Source organism: Urocitellus parryii, chromosome 3 (genome assembly GCF_045843805.1).
Source record: "Urocitellus parryii isolate mUroPar1 chromosome 3, mUroPar1.hap1, whole genome shotgun sequence".
Lineage (NCBI taxonomy): Eukaryota > Metazoa > Chordata > Mammalia > Rodentia > Sciuridae > Urocitellus > Urocitellus parryii.
In genome coordinates this window covers 114,618,781-114,631,294 of record NC_135533.1, presented here as the reverse complement: position 1 = coordinate 114,631,294, position 12,514 = coordinate 114,618,781, and the positions used below count along the sequence as shown (strand labels likewise).

Sequence of the window (12,514 nt, the reverse complement as noted above, 5' to 3'; positions counted from 1 at the left end):
ACTCAGCTGGGGCTCTGTCCCTGTGCATAAAAGCCGAGGTTGCTGTGTCCCAGATTAGCACCCGCCTGTCCCTTGAGTGTAGAGTCGGTTTCAAGATGATTTCATGTGACTCAGTCCATGAAATAATCAGGGAACGTGCCCCTGAGACACACACTGGGGTCCCTGATGCTCCGAAGCCTCATTGGTGGGACTGTCCTGGGCTTGGCCCCCCGCCTGTCCCCCTCCACTCTTGCTGATTTCTCAGTCGGCTCTGGATGACGGGTCCCTTGGTGTCAGATAGGAGGCCTCATGAATCTAAGTCACCCGTCCCCGCCGCAGTTCCCATCGAATCCAATGTACTTAGCTGGGCTTAATTATAGTCAGAAATTGCATTTCAGAAAGCAACAAGAAATCATTGGCATGGCTTGAATTTGCACATTAAATCACACGGTTCATTTGAGAGTGAGGTGGAGACGGCTTTTGCCAAAGAAAAAATAATCTTAGTGCCCGCGCTTAGCGGCCCTCTCGGCAATTGCACAAATCGTATGAACCGCACAATTTCGACCGACGGCATTTTTCTTCTTGTCCCAGGGCGAACAAAGAGGCCAGAGATGCTGGGGGGACCCGGCCAGCGTCGGCGCTCGGCAGAGCCTGGGACAGCGGCAGGAAGACCTCCAGAGAAGGCGATGTGTCCCCGCGTTCCGCCCGCCCACAGAAGTCCTGCCACTTTGAGGATGGGGACAGGTTTGGTGTCCACAGAAAGCCCGCGGAGAGGTCGGGGGCTCTGCCTTTCCCCCTGGCTCCTCGGAGTCCAGATGCGTCCCCGCTGCCCCGGGAGAAGCTGCCCAGCCCGTCGGCGGCCCTCTCGGAGTTCGTGGAAGGGCTTCGCAAGAAAAGGGCCCAGAGGGGACAAGGGTCCCCTCTGGGCCTGGAGGACTGGCCCACCCTCCCCATTTACCAGACCACCGGCGCCTCCACGCTCAGGAGGGGCAGGGCCAGCAGCGACGAGGGAGAGCTGTTCCTGAGGTCACGGGCCAGGTCACCCCTGGAAGAAGAGGGGGCCGCGGGGACATCGGCTGGTCTGCTGCGCTCCACCAGCCTGAGATGCATCTCCTCCGAGGGCGCGGAGGGCACCACCCAGCTGCCCGAGAAGCTCAAGACCCGGTTCGGTTCGTGCGAGTCCCTCTTGGCATCGGGACCCACCCTGGGAGAAAACCGAGCCCCCCGACCCTGCCCAGGGACACGCTCTTGTCACCCACACTGCGACCTCGGAGGAGGTGTCTGGAGTCCTCGGTGGATGATGCGGGCTGCCCGGACCTGGGGAAGGAGCCGCTGGTCTTCCAGAACCGTCAGTTTGCCCACCTGATGGAGGAGCCCGTGGACAGCCACCCGTTCAGCTGGACGCGCCCCAGCCTGGACATCAGACGCAAGCCCAGCGTGGACTTCGATGACTTCCTCCCTGCCATCCGGAAGCCCGAGACCCCTCCATCCTTGGCCGGAACAGCCAGAGATGGGCACAAAGGTTCGAAGCTCTCGAGTGTCCACCTTGAGATGGAAGAGGCTGACCGCCCCTTTGTCTCGGGCATCAAGACCATTTTGAAAAAGAGCCCGGAGTCCAAGGAGGACCCTGCACACCTCTCCGACTCGTCTTCTTCCTCCAGTTCAATTGTGTCCTTCAAAAGTGCCGACAGCATCAAGAGTCGGCCAAGAGCCCCGCGACTGGAGGGCGACGGTGGAGAACAGCTGTCCCCCGAGAACAGAGAGCCAGGTGCAGAGAGGAAAGAAGACGTGGAGAGCATAATGAAGAAATACCTCCAGAAGTAGGGCCCTGCAGGTAAGGCGGCAGGTGGGGCGTGGAGCCGCGGGGGCCGCAGTGAGCCTTGCAGAAAGCCAGTGGTGTCTCTGCCTTTAATTCCCTGACCCACGCTCCCAGGATTGTGGTGGTTTTAGCCAAAATAATATCTTGCGGGTTGCAAAGCAGACGCCCTGTGCAGGGGCCACCTATGGTCCCCTTGCAAGATAAATGCAGATGCAGCAGGAGGCCAGGGGGTCCCGTGGGGGTATCCTGAAGGAGGAGCCCGAGGTTTCAAGGCTCCCCAGCTGAGGTCACTGAACTCTTTGCACCTGGGGGTGGGGAGGATCTAGGCCCCCTCTCCATCCCTGGGGACAAATGGTCCCCACCCTAGAGGGCCACTGAAGTCCAAGGTGGGGGTGGCAGGTGGACATTCGAGGGTCACAGAGGTTAGGTCACTGCTGCACCATCACCCGGGTGGACTCCTCTCCTGCGCCTAATATGTCCCCTTAGATGCGCCATCCAGGTGTCTGCATCCGTGAGCTGGGAGCTGGCCTAGAGCCACAGCCTCCGCCACCCCCGGTCCCCGAAGCTCAGGATATTCACAGGACTTCAGGGCTCACGTGTGCACCCTGCCCAGCCCCAGGCTGCCCTGAGCCCCACCAGGTGCCACCCCGCCCGTTTGCACACCTCGGCCCATCAAAAAGCCATTGTCCCTCCGCGGGGACACGCTCGGACTCCATCAGAGCAAATTAATTTGACTCCACATGGCCTCCTCTCTGCTCTCAATCACCAAGTGAAGATCTGAGATTCATTTACATTATCATGCTCCTGGGGACATAGGAAGCCGTTTCAAAGGCCAAGTAAAGGGCACGCGTCCATCCAGGGAATGGTCCTTGGCAGAAATGGCCCAAGAAGATCTTGTCTCTGCCGTTTTATGTGTTTTGTAAGATCCCGAGTCCCCTTCCTTCCCCCAAGCAAGGTGCTTTTCCAGAGGTGCTCACCCTAGGAGCAGAGCACCAGCCTAAGAATGCCCTTGATTCCCACACTGGAGTTCTGAACTCCACGGTGCGGCCCCTCTCCCCACGGCTGATGGACTTTGGAAGCAAACTGGAGCCCAGTCTTAGTTCTTCCTACAACTAGTCACAAGACCTTGGGCAAGGGGTGCCATCATGCCCTCGGCTGGAACATGGGGATAATAATGCTAATGACTTCAAGTGACATTGAAGGCTTAACAAGAATACAAGCGACCCCTAGCACAGAGCCTGGCACCCAGCAGATGCCATAATTGCCAGGTGACCTTGCACTTGGAAATGTGGTCCTGTATTTGTCAGCTTTCTGTTACTGTAACAAATACCGAATCATCTTATAAAGAGAAAAGGTTGGTTTGGGCTCACAGTTTGCAGATTCCAGTCCATGATGGGTGGGCTCTGTTGTTTTTGAGGCCTGTGGCGAGACAGTACTTCCTGCTGGGAACACATGGCAAAGCCTCTCACCATAATCTCTGCCAAGAGCCCCCCAAGGACCAGAGGACCCTCCCCGACACACAGTGCCCGCCTCTTGGAGTTTCCCCGCCCCCACTAGCATCTGGCTGGGAATGGAGGCCTGACCGTGGGCCTTCCCGGAGACCCGTGGATCTTGATCTTGAGCCAATCTAGAGCAGGTCCTTTAGAAAAACCTGCCAGGGCTATTTCCCCAGTTGATCCCCTCTGCGGCTCCTTCTCCACCCCACCCCACCCCGGGGCAGGCTCTAGAGTGACCCCCTGGGAACACAGAATGTCAGCCCCCCATCAAGCCCCCCTGCACCCTGTCACCTCTCACCAGGTCTGACCTGCGTTTGTCCCCAGCTTCTGGAAATGCGGTCCTCGAAGTCTCCCCAGCTCCACAGCCGCCTGGAGACAGAGACTGGCCAGGCCTCGCGGGGCCCGGGTCCGGAGCCGCCCACACAGCCACCCCCGAGAGGGAGAAGGACCCAGGAGGCAGTTCCCGCTGGGGGCCTGGGGGCCCGGGCGCCCGTGTGCTTGGTCTGTACAAAATAAAGCCGTCTTCCTTGGTATCTGGGCCTCTCTGTTCTGTGACCACGCCACCTGGGACTCCGGAGGGCTCTCGGGTGTACCTGGGGACATAAGGACTCCAAAGAATGGGACGGGCCCACAGTGTCCCCAGTGTCTCCCCTTCCTGTCCCCCTGCAGTGGCCTTCCTCCTCCTCCCTCCTGGCCACGTGGGCTTAAGTGTCCCCTCCTCCGGGAAGTCTTCCCTGATCACCAAGCTGAGATCCAGGCTGTTCTATGTTCCCTCCCCCTCCCCGCCGGCCGGCTCCGTCCCTTTGTCTGTCCCTCTGCTGGCTGTCTGTGAGAGAGCAAGGGCTCAAGGAGCTCCGATGGCAAATGACCCAGTGGTGAGCCCAGGCCCCGACACGCACCGTCCCTGCCCACGCACCCGCCATTGACCCCTGAGAGTGGGAGAAGGTCCACCCCCCGCCGTCCCCACAGCTGCACAGATGCACACCCTGCACACACACCCATGATGCACACGCAGACCGTGAAGCACACCCGGGCACGTCGTCCGGCCGTGTGACTCGGTGCCTGTGTCCAAGCATTGACCTCCTGGTGACCCTGAAGCTGTCCCTGGGTGGCTGGCCATCTCTGTGTCCACTGACACTTCCTGGGGTGTCTGCGGCAGTTCTACAGCGCCCTGGAGGACAGGCACTGCTGAGTCCTTCCTACAGAGGGGCCTGGGGAGGGCCATGCTGCTGCGTCTGGACAGTCGGCGCCACCTCTGTCCAAATTCCCCCAGCGTGGACGCCCCGTCCAGCCAGACGCACTCTACCCCAGGGCCCTGCTGACGTGGCCAGCCGCAGCCCCACTGTGGGAGGACGGCAGAACGAGTGGCCTCAACCACAGATGGTCGCCCCCAAGATCAAGGCGTTGGGCGGCCGGCTCCTCCACAGGTTCGGGCGGCCCCTGTCCTGGGCTGCAGGTGGCGTCCTCCCCCGAGTCCTTCTATACCGCCTCCCCTCCCTGGGGGTCTCGTGACAGCCAGTGGGAGCGCGTGTCCTGAAGGGCCTGGGGGGACGGGGGGTGCACGGGGACGGGGTGGACGTGTTTCGCCGTCGCTGGTGTGTCCCCCTGTCCATGGGTTCACAGGCCAGTGCCCTGGGACTGTCCGCCACCAGCCTGCCAGTCACAGGAGGCCCCAGCTGGCCGGAGACAGCTGGACCATGGGGGGATGGGAGACAGCCATCTGTGGAGGTCAGAGGCCTGGCGCCCCGCCCACTGACTCTCGGGTCAGCATGGGGAACTGGTGGCTCGTGCCCAGGGCCCAGGCTCCCACAGTGGGACCCCCGGGGCCTTGGAGCCTGGAGAGGTCACTGCCTTCGTGGGGCAGTTCCCCATCTTGGAGAAGAGGTTCCTGGGCTGCCTGGTCTTCAGGAGGGAGCAGAGGACGTCCATTAGTTCACCAGAAATCCCTGGGGACGCGGCGGCCTGGGGGGCAGGGTCTGTTCTCGGGTCTGAGGGTCCGAAAGGTGGGCGCTGGGCAAGTGGTTCCCTGGGGGCCCCTCTGCGTGGCTGGCAGACAGTGCCCTCTTGCTGTCCCCTCAGGGCCTCTCCTCCGTGTCCTCGTACCCCCAGTGGCCCTCTGTGTGTCCGTGTGTCCTCCTGTAGTCAGGCTGGACCAGGCCACCCAAGGGCCTCCTTTACATGGAGCCATTTCTGAAGGCCCTGTCCACGCGTCCCTCACGGTCTGCAGCCGTGGGGACTTGGACTCCAGCATCTGGACTTTAGGGGGGTGACAACTGAGTTCACGAGGCGTGCTACCCACAGGGAGGGTGGTGAGCTCTCCATGGTGACTGTCACTCGTGTGTGGTCAGTGAACAGGCCCGAGCTCCCGGCCTGGTCCACAGGGAAACGCTGTCGCGGTGTCGGGGACAGATGCACACGGCCTCCCTGGGCCTGGCACCCGTGCTCTTCGGGTGCCACCAGACATCTCCACGCAACCAGTATGTGCCCAACGCCTCCCAGGTGCTGTTCCCACAGGGATCGGGTGGGGACAGGCAGGGGACGCTGCTGCTTTTCAGTGGGGAATGTGCTAGCTGGGGACACAGACAATAAACGTGGACATAAATAGACGGTCAGCAGAAAATGTCTGTGGAGGAATAAAGCGGAAACTGCCTGGCGGGCGTCCTGTTGAAAATCTATAGAGCGTTGATGTCACAAAAAACCATTTTTATCAGGGAGGAGACCTGTCATGATTCTTCAGTGATGGACACAGAAAACCTCCAAATAGGTTTGAGTTAGGTTGTGGCAGCGAAGATCCCATCATTAGAGTAAACGGGAACCCTGAAGAGGGCGTGGGAAGTCACAGTGCCCCCGCCTGGCATCCCAGTGCCTTGGGAGGCTGAGGCAGGAGGATCGAGTTCAAGGCCAGCCTCTGCAAAAGTGAGGCCCTAAGCAGCTCAGGGAGACCCTGTCTCTAAATAAAGTACAAAATAGGGTGGGGAGGGTCCCTGAGTCCAACCCCCAGTGCCACACACCTTGTGTGGGGCACGTCCTGCCCCTCTCTCTGCAGCTGCTCCAAGTCTCAGTTCTCATCTGGGGAACATGGACAGTGACCCCTGTAAGCAGCGTCAGGACAGATAAAGGACACGGTGCGCGTGCAGGGTCTGAGCCCACCCGGGGCTGGGCGCGGTCTGTCCTCCATCCTGCCCATCAGTGCCCTGCCTTTCTCGGGACCCCTCCCCACCTCCCCCGGTGGGCGTGCTTTCCTGTGTAAGTAAAGTGATGCTTTTAAGGACTGATTCTGGGGGACCCAGTGGAGCCATTCTGTTCAGCAGCGCAGGGAATATTTATAACTTCTCTCCTGAAAGCAAATGATTTCTCGGAGATGCTGAATTCATCCTGAGCAGCCTCTGGGCTGTCTTGTAAATACATAGATAGGAGCGTTAACCAAGCCCCAGTTGTCCAGCAAACCAGAGCAGAGATGCCGGAGGCCGTAAGTACCAGGGCTGCGTCTCTCCCAACCCGGCTGTTTTGAAGCCAGGACTTTCTTTCACTCCTGCTCCTCTTCAAATACCCCTTTACCTCATCAGTTGAGAATTCATTCAACAAACATTTATTGAGGAACTATTATGTGCCAGGCATGGTGCTGCTCACCACGGAGCCAAGAAGGACCACAGTCCTGCCTCTGTGGCACTTTTAAGAGAAGACCTCAGTGCCTGGGGCACATAAACCAACAGTGGCAATATTAATACGAATGACCTGTACGTCTCTTTTTGTTGTTAAGGTCTATCTTATAGACAGTGAAATCCTTGGATCTCAAATGTGCCCATCAGTCTGTTTTGACAAAGTCATGTCAGGACAGATCATTTCTGATCATCCTAGGAGTTCTGGCTCATGTTCCTTTCCAGGAAAACCCTCCTCCCCTGCCCCTCACAAGCAAGCACTGCCCAGCTTTGTTCCATCCTCGGTGAATTTTGCCTCTTCTAAATTTTTCTACAAAGAGGATCATGCAAACTGTACTTTGAGGGTAGATTTCTTTTATTCAGCAAAGCTTACTTTTACATCAGGGATTGAACCCAGGGGCACTTAACCCCTGAGCCACATCCCCAGCCCTTTTTATATTTTATTTAGAGACAGGATCTCCCTGAGTTGCCTTGGACCTCACTAACTTACTGAGCCTGGCCTCAAACTTATGATCCTCCTGCCTCGGCCTCCCAAGCCACTGGGATGACAGGCATGTGTGACCATGCCCAGCTCAGCAAACCTTTTTGATACTCACCTATGTTATTGAATGAATCCCTTTTTAAAAATTCTGTGTTTGTTGATGCTGAAAAGTCTCCCATTATCTAAATGTAGCCCAGCCTTTTATCCATCTTCCTGTAGATAAATATTTGGACTCTTTCCAATTGGCGGTTTATTATAACATTTCTATTCAGAGCTTTTTATGGACATTGGTTTTCATTTCTCTTGGATAAATACCCAGGAGTCCAACATCGGGGACACCAGGAAGATAGATGGATATTGAACTTCTGGAGAAGTCACCAAACTGATTTCCAGTGACCAGTGACATTCCAGCATTTTCTATTTCCCCACGTGGGAGAGTCCCAGCCCCTCCCGTCCTGCCCTCGTGGCTGGGGGCGGTGTTTTGATTCTGGCTGCTACAGCGGGCGGGGAACACAGCCCACGGCCCTTTTAGTGGGCATTTCTCTAATGACTCACAGCGCGAGACCCTTGCCAGGTGTCGAGGGCCAGTTGTGCATGTTCTCAAATGAAGTGTCCCTGCAAGTCTCTTTTTATTGGATGGTTGATCCTTTTATGACCCAGTTGTAAGAATTCTTTCTATGTTCTGGACGCAGATATGTCCTCGGGCAGATATATGCTTTGCAACATTTCCCACCGGCCCGTGGCTTGCAGAATCATTTTCTTAAGGACGCATTTAGATGAAGCAGATGTTTTTAGTTTGAGTGAATCCAGTTTATTTTTCCCGTTCCTTTTATGACTCGTAGTTTATAAACCCTCTCGAAGAACGTTTTTCTATCCAAAAGGTCATCAAGAGGCCTCCGATCTGTCTCTCCTTCCGGCTTTCCGTGTGGGTCTTGGTGTTCAGATCCACCAGCGCTCAGTACCCTAGCCATGGACCAAGCGCTAGCCACGGAGCATCTTCTTTAATTAATGTTTTTATGTTTAAGTATTTAGACAATGGGGTGCTTGTCAGCATCAACAAAAACAGATTAATGTTTTAATTAAGGTCTACTTTAATTAATGAACGTCTGTGGACTTGTCAAAGAAGTACCAACAGATCTCCATTCGCACCTGGGAGGATTCTCATTTTGGATTTTGGTTTCTGTTTGTTTGTTTGGTGCCAGGGATTGACTCAGGGCACTTGACCACGGAGACGTCCCCAGCCCTGTTCTGTGCTTTATTTAGAGACAGGGTCTCACCGAGTTGCTTTGGGCCTCATCATGGCTGAGGCTGGCTTTGAATTCACGATCCTCCTGCCTCAGCCTCCTGAGCCGCTGGATGACAGGCATGCGCCATGCTCCACCTCATTCCGGCCTCCTATTGCATTTCAATGCTTGGTCCCCCTCTGTCCTCCGGGAATCTTTGTCCAGCACCCAGGTTGAACCAGGCAGATCTGCTGGGGGACCCGCCCCCTCTCTACCATGTTGAAGGCTCTGGGTCCTGGTGCTAGAGGGATCCAGAGGACATGGGAGAGGGAGCCGCTGTGGACCACAACAACTTCCCAGGGCTCGGGGCTTCAGATAGCCGTTGAGGTCAAGTAAGATGAGACTGAGCAAGTTCAAGCAGAGAGGACCTCGGGGGAGAGCCAGTACACAAGGCCAAGCGGCCACCGTGCCTCTCAGCGCTCCCATGCCCTTGCTTTGTCTTCCGACCTTGGAATTCACACTAGAAAAGCAGACGCTTCCTTCCCCATGTCCCCCCCCTGCCCCCGTCTGATAAGGAGCCGGTCTCAGGAGGTCTGGCGGCTTTCCACCTGCTCCCGTGCCTCTGTCCTGTTAGGAGGACGTGCCTGAGCTGACCAGGTGGCTCTGGAGAGTGACAGGCAGCTCAGCCAGCCCAGCCTCACGCCCATCATCAGAGCCGAGGACATGCCAGGCTGGCTGGTGGCCAGCCACCCACTCCCAGAGTGTCAGCCATGTCCCTTGGGAACCAGATGCCTGGGTGGCATCAGGAGCAGGAGGTGCTCACTGAGGGGTGCGCCTGGGAGAGAGAAAAGAAGGGAGAGGCAGAGTGAAGGGGTGAGGGGGCCTGACCTCAGTGCAGAGGGGACTCCTGTCATAGGAAGGGTGGGGCAGAGGGCCTCGGCTCACGGCCACCTCTGAACAAGCCGACCAAGCCCCAGCAGGAACACGGGAGCCTAGTGTGGGGCAGGCACAGCCGGGCCCTGTCCTGTCCATGTTCTGTCACTATCCGAGGTCTGAGCTCCAGGTGTGTAGTCTTGGTCGAAAGCCCAGGGAGAGCCCAAAGGCTCGGACAGCTGGAGTCTGTCAATGCAGCCCTCACAGCTGAACATGAAGTTCTTTCTGAAGCAGCAGATCAGGGCTGCGTCCCCAAGATTGTCATGCATAGGAGAGGGAGCCCAGCCAGACCAGCAGAGCAGAGCCAAGCACACCAACCAGTGACCCCGACAGCCACACATTTACTATCATATACCACTGGGCTTTGATGTTTGTTACACAGCATGACCGCAGCAGTAACTAACTGATACAATGAGATGGCTCCATCCTCAATAGGCAGGCAGCTTTCTGCTCACTGGGGGAAAGATGGAGGCTTGGCTCCAGCTGTATGCACACATACGTAAATAGTGCTAATTCTTCATAGATGTAACTGACTCTGTAACCCATGACTATTTAATAACGTCTATTCTTGGACTTCATTAAGTGTCAATTTGCAATGATCAGCACAATCGTGACACCCCAGCAGCTGACCGGCTGGCGCGGGGTGGGGGCTGAGGTATCCTATGATCACCAACATGCAGATACTGTCAGGGCATCTGAACACGCTTGCTATTTACCCATGTTTGCACGCTCGTGTGGTGGTGCCGTGAGGACAGAGGTTGGCCTGGTTGACCCATGCCCCATGAAACAGAGGAAATGCCATCCACAGTGGCCTCTGGAAAGAAGGGACACTTTCCAATTTTAGCTCCCACTAAGTCTCAGAGTTTTTGTGAACTGGGCCCCGTGACAGACAGAAAGGCCGCGGGGCTGGGGGGCTCTTCCCCGCCCTTTCCACCCAGTCTTCAGCCCCTCTCCATCCATCACCATGCGTCAGAACCAACTTTGGCCACTCCATCAGAGGGACGCTGAGTCTGCCACTAAAGTGTCCCAGCTGGGCCCATCCCCCTGGGCTTCCACCACGGCCACCTGGCTGGACCCACCAGCATCTCTGGCCTGGAGGCGGCCATCGTCTCTCACCCGGAGTCCACATTCGCACACCTGGGCCCGACAGTCTGCTCTCTGCCCACAGTTCAGAGTGACCTTGTTAAAACAGGCGGATGAGGCCGGCCAAGGCTGTGCTCAGAATTCTTGCATGGCGTCCCCTCTCCTCCAAGTAACAGTAAAATCTTCACCACAGCTTTCACAGATGGATGGCTATGGGACAAACCACTGCAAAACGTGTTTTCTGGGTTGCTGGTATGGTTTTTCTGTTTTGAATAAAATGGGCTGGGGACAGCAAGAAAGCCCACAATGACCTCACACACATGACCCATGGTTAGAGCTGGCTGCTGGCTGTTCTGCGAACCCGACTGGGGCCATGGACGGGGCATCTGCCATCTTCTCCATGGGGTCCTCTGCAGTTCTGCTTGCGCTTCCTCCCAGCATGGCGGCAGAGTGCAGGCACAAGCCCAAGAGGTGGAAGTGGAGGCCACAGAAGGCTGGAGGCCAAGCCTCAGAAAGAGCACAGCATTGCCTCTGTCCATTCACTTACTTGGTGCATTGTTAGTGTGCGAGGGACAGACAGACAGACGGACAGAGACCGAAGGGCATGACCACTGCGCGTCCTGCTTCATGGAGGCAGACATACCACAGTGTGACCGGCAGTGCCTGCCTCCACGTCTAGCCCTGGACCACCCCCAACAGCGGCCGCCAGCCATGGGGGCCGAGGCGCGGCTCAGACTGAGACCCTGTGAGCACACGATGCCTAGCAGGTCATGAGGTCACGGAGACGTGGACGTCTGGAGACTGCAGTGCCCCATTGATGACGTGATCATCTTGCAGTGACGATGTGGGGCTACATGGAACCTACTAGTGAAGCTGATGTCACCCGTTCCTTTCTGCTCTGCTGGATGTCTAGGGAGGCCACGCGCTCTGGCCTGCATCCCCTCTGTGTCTCGGACAGCTGCTCCATCCAGCCCCAGCCTGGCCTCCGACCCCCCACATCGCCCGTCATTCCTGACCCCGCCACGCTGGCCGCCACTCCACCCTCTGCCCATCTCCTCTCCTTGCTGTTCCTGGAGCCTGGACAGTTCTTCCCGTGGGAGCCGGCCTGGCCTCCGTCCTCTACCCTTCTCCTCTAGAGTCTGAAGTAGGTCCCTGGCCACTGGTCTCCTGTGCTCGGGGCCGGTGTCAACAGTGGCGCTTAGAGCGAGGTCCACCTGCTTCCCGTCCGCCTCGCTGGTCAGGAGAACCCACCCCACTGGCGGCCCTTCCCTGGCATGAAGGGGCAGCTCAAGGCACCGCTGCCCAAGGAAGGTCCTGCAAGACGCGGGTCCACCCAAGAGCTCCCGACCCCACACCAGTGAGATAGTGTGTGGGGACCCCGAGATCCTAAGACCACGTCTTAGATACATAAGTAGGGCTTCCATTTTTATCCTTGTCACCATGGTTACTGGCGGGGGGCAATGGGGGAATGATACTGGCCAAATGACCTGGTTTCATTGTGCACATGCACAAATAGGTGACAACAGTTCCCGCCAAGATGTACAATGATAATGCACCAGTAAAAAATAGGAAGAGAAAAATCATTAAAAGATAAAGACCCATGGGAGACTCTCAGGGAGCCAGTGAGCGTACAGAGCCCGGCTCCTGTTAGCCACCTATGGGGTCTTTCTCCACCAGCAGAAATGGAACCAGCCCAAAACTGCCAGACTCCCTCACAGCTGGGGTCTACCTTGCTGTTGCTCCCTATTACCCTGAGCTCAAAGCCAAAACAAACAACTCTCCACTCTATCACGCTCTACAAGGTTGTAAACATGTAACTGACAATCAACTGTTAGTGTATT

The 12,514-nt window shown here is 57.0% G+C and overlaps 1 protein-coding gene across 1 annotated transcript in view; it reads left to right on the top strand.

The window, feature by feature from the left end:
* Positions 1-3,819, top strand: part of Myo18b (myosin XVIIIB) — a 216,663-nt gene extending 212,844 nt beyond the window's left edge. Inside the window, 3 exon segments of the mRNA XM_077796031.1 lie at positions 571-1,184; positions 1,187-1,813; positions 3,619-3,819. Of these exon segments, the coding sequence (XP_077652157.1) occupies positions 571-1,184; positions 1,187-1,803 (1,231 nt within the window). The 3' untranslated portion in view covers positions 1,804-1,813; positions 3,619-3,819.
* Positions 3,820-12,514: the final 8,695 nt, after the last annotated feature.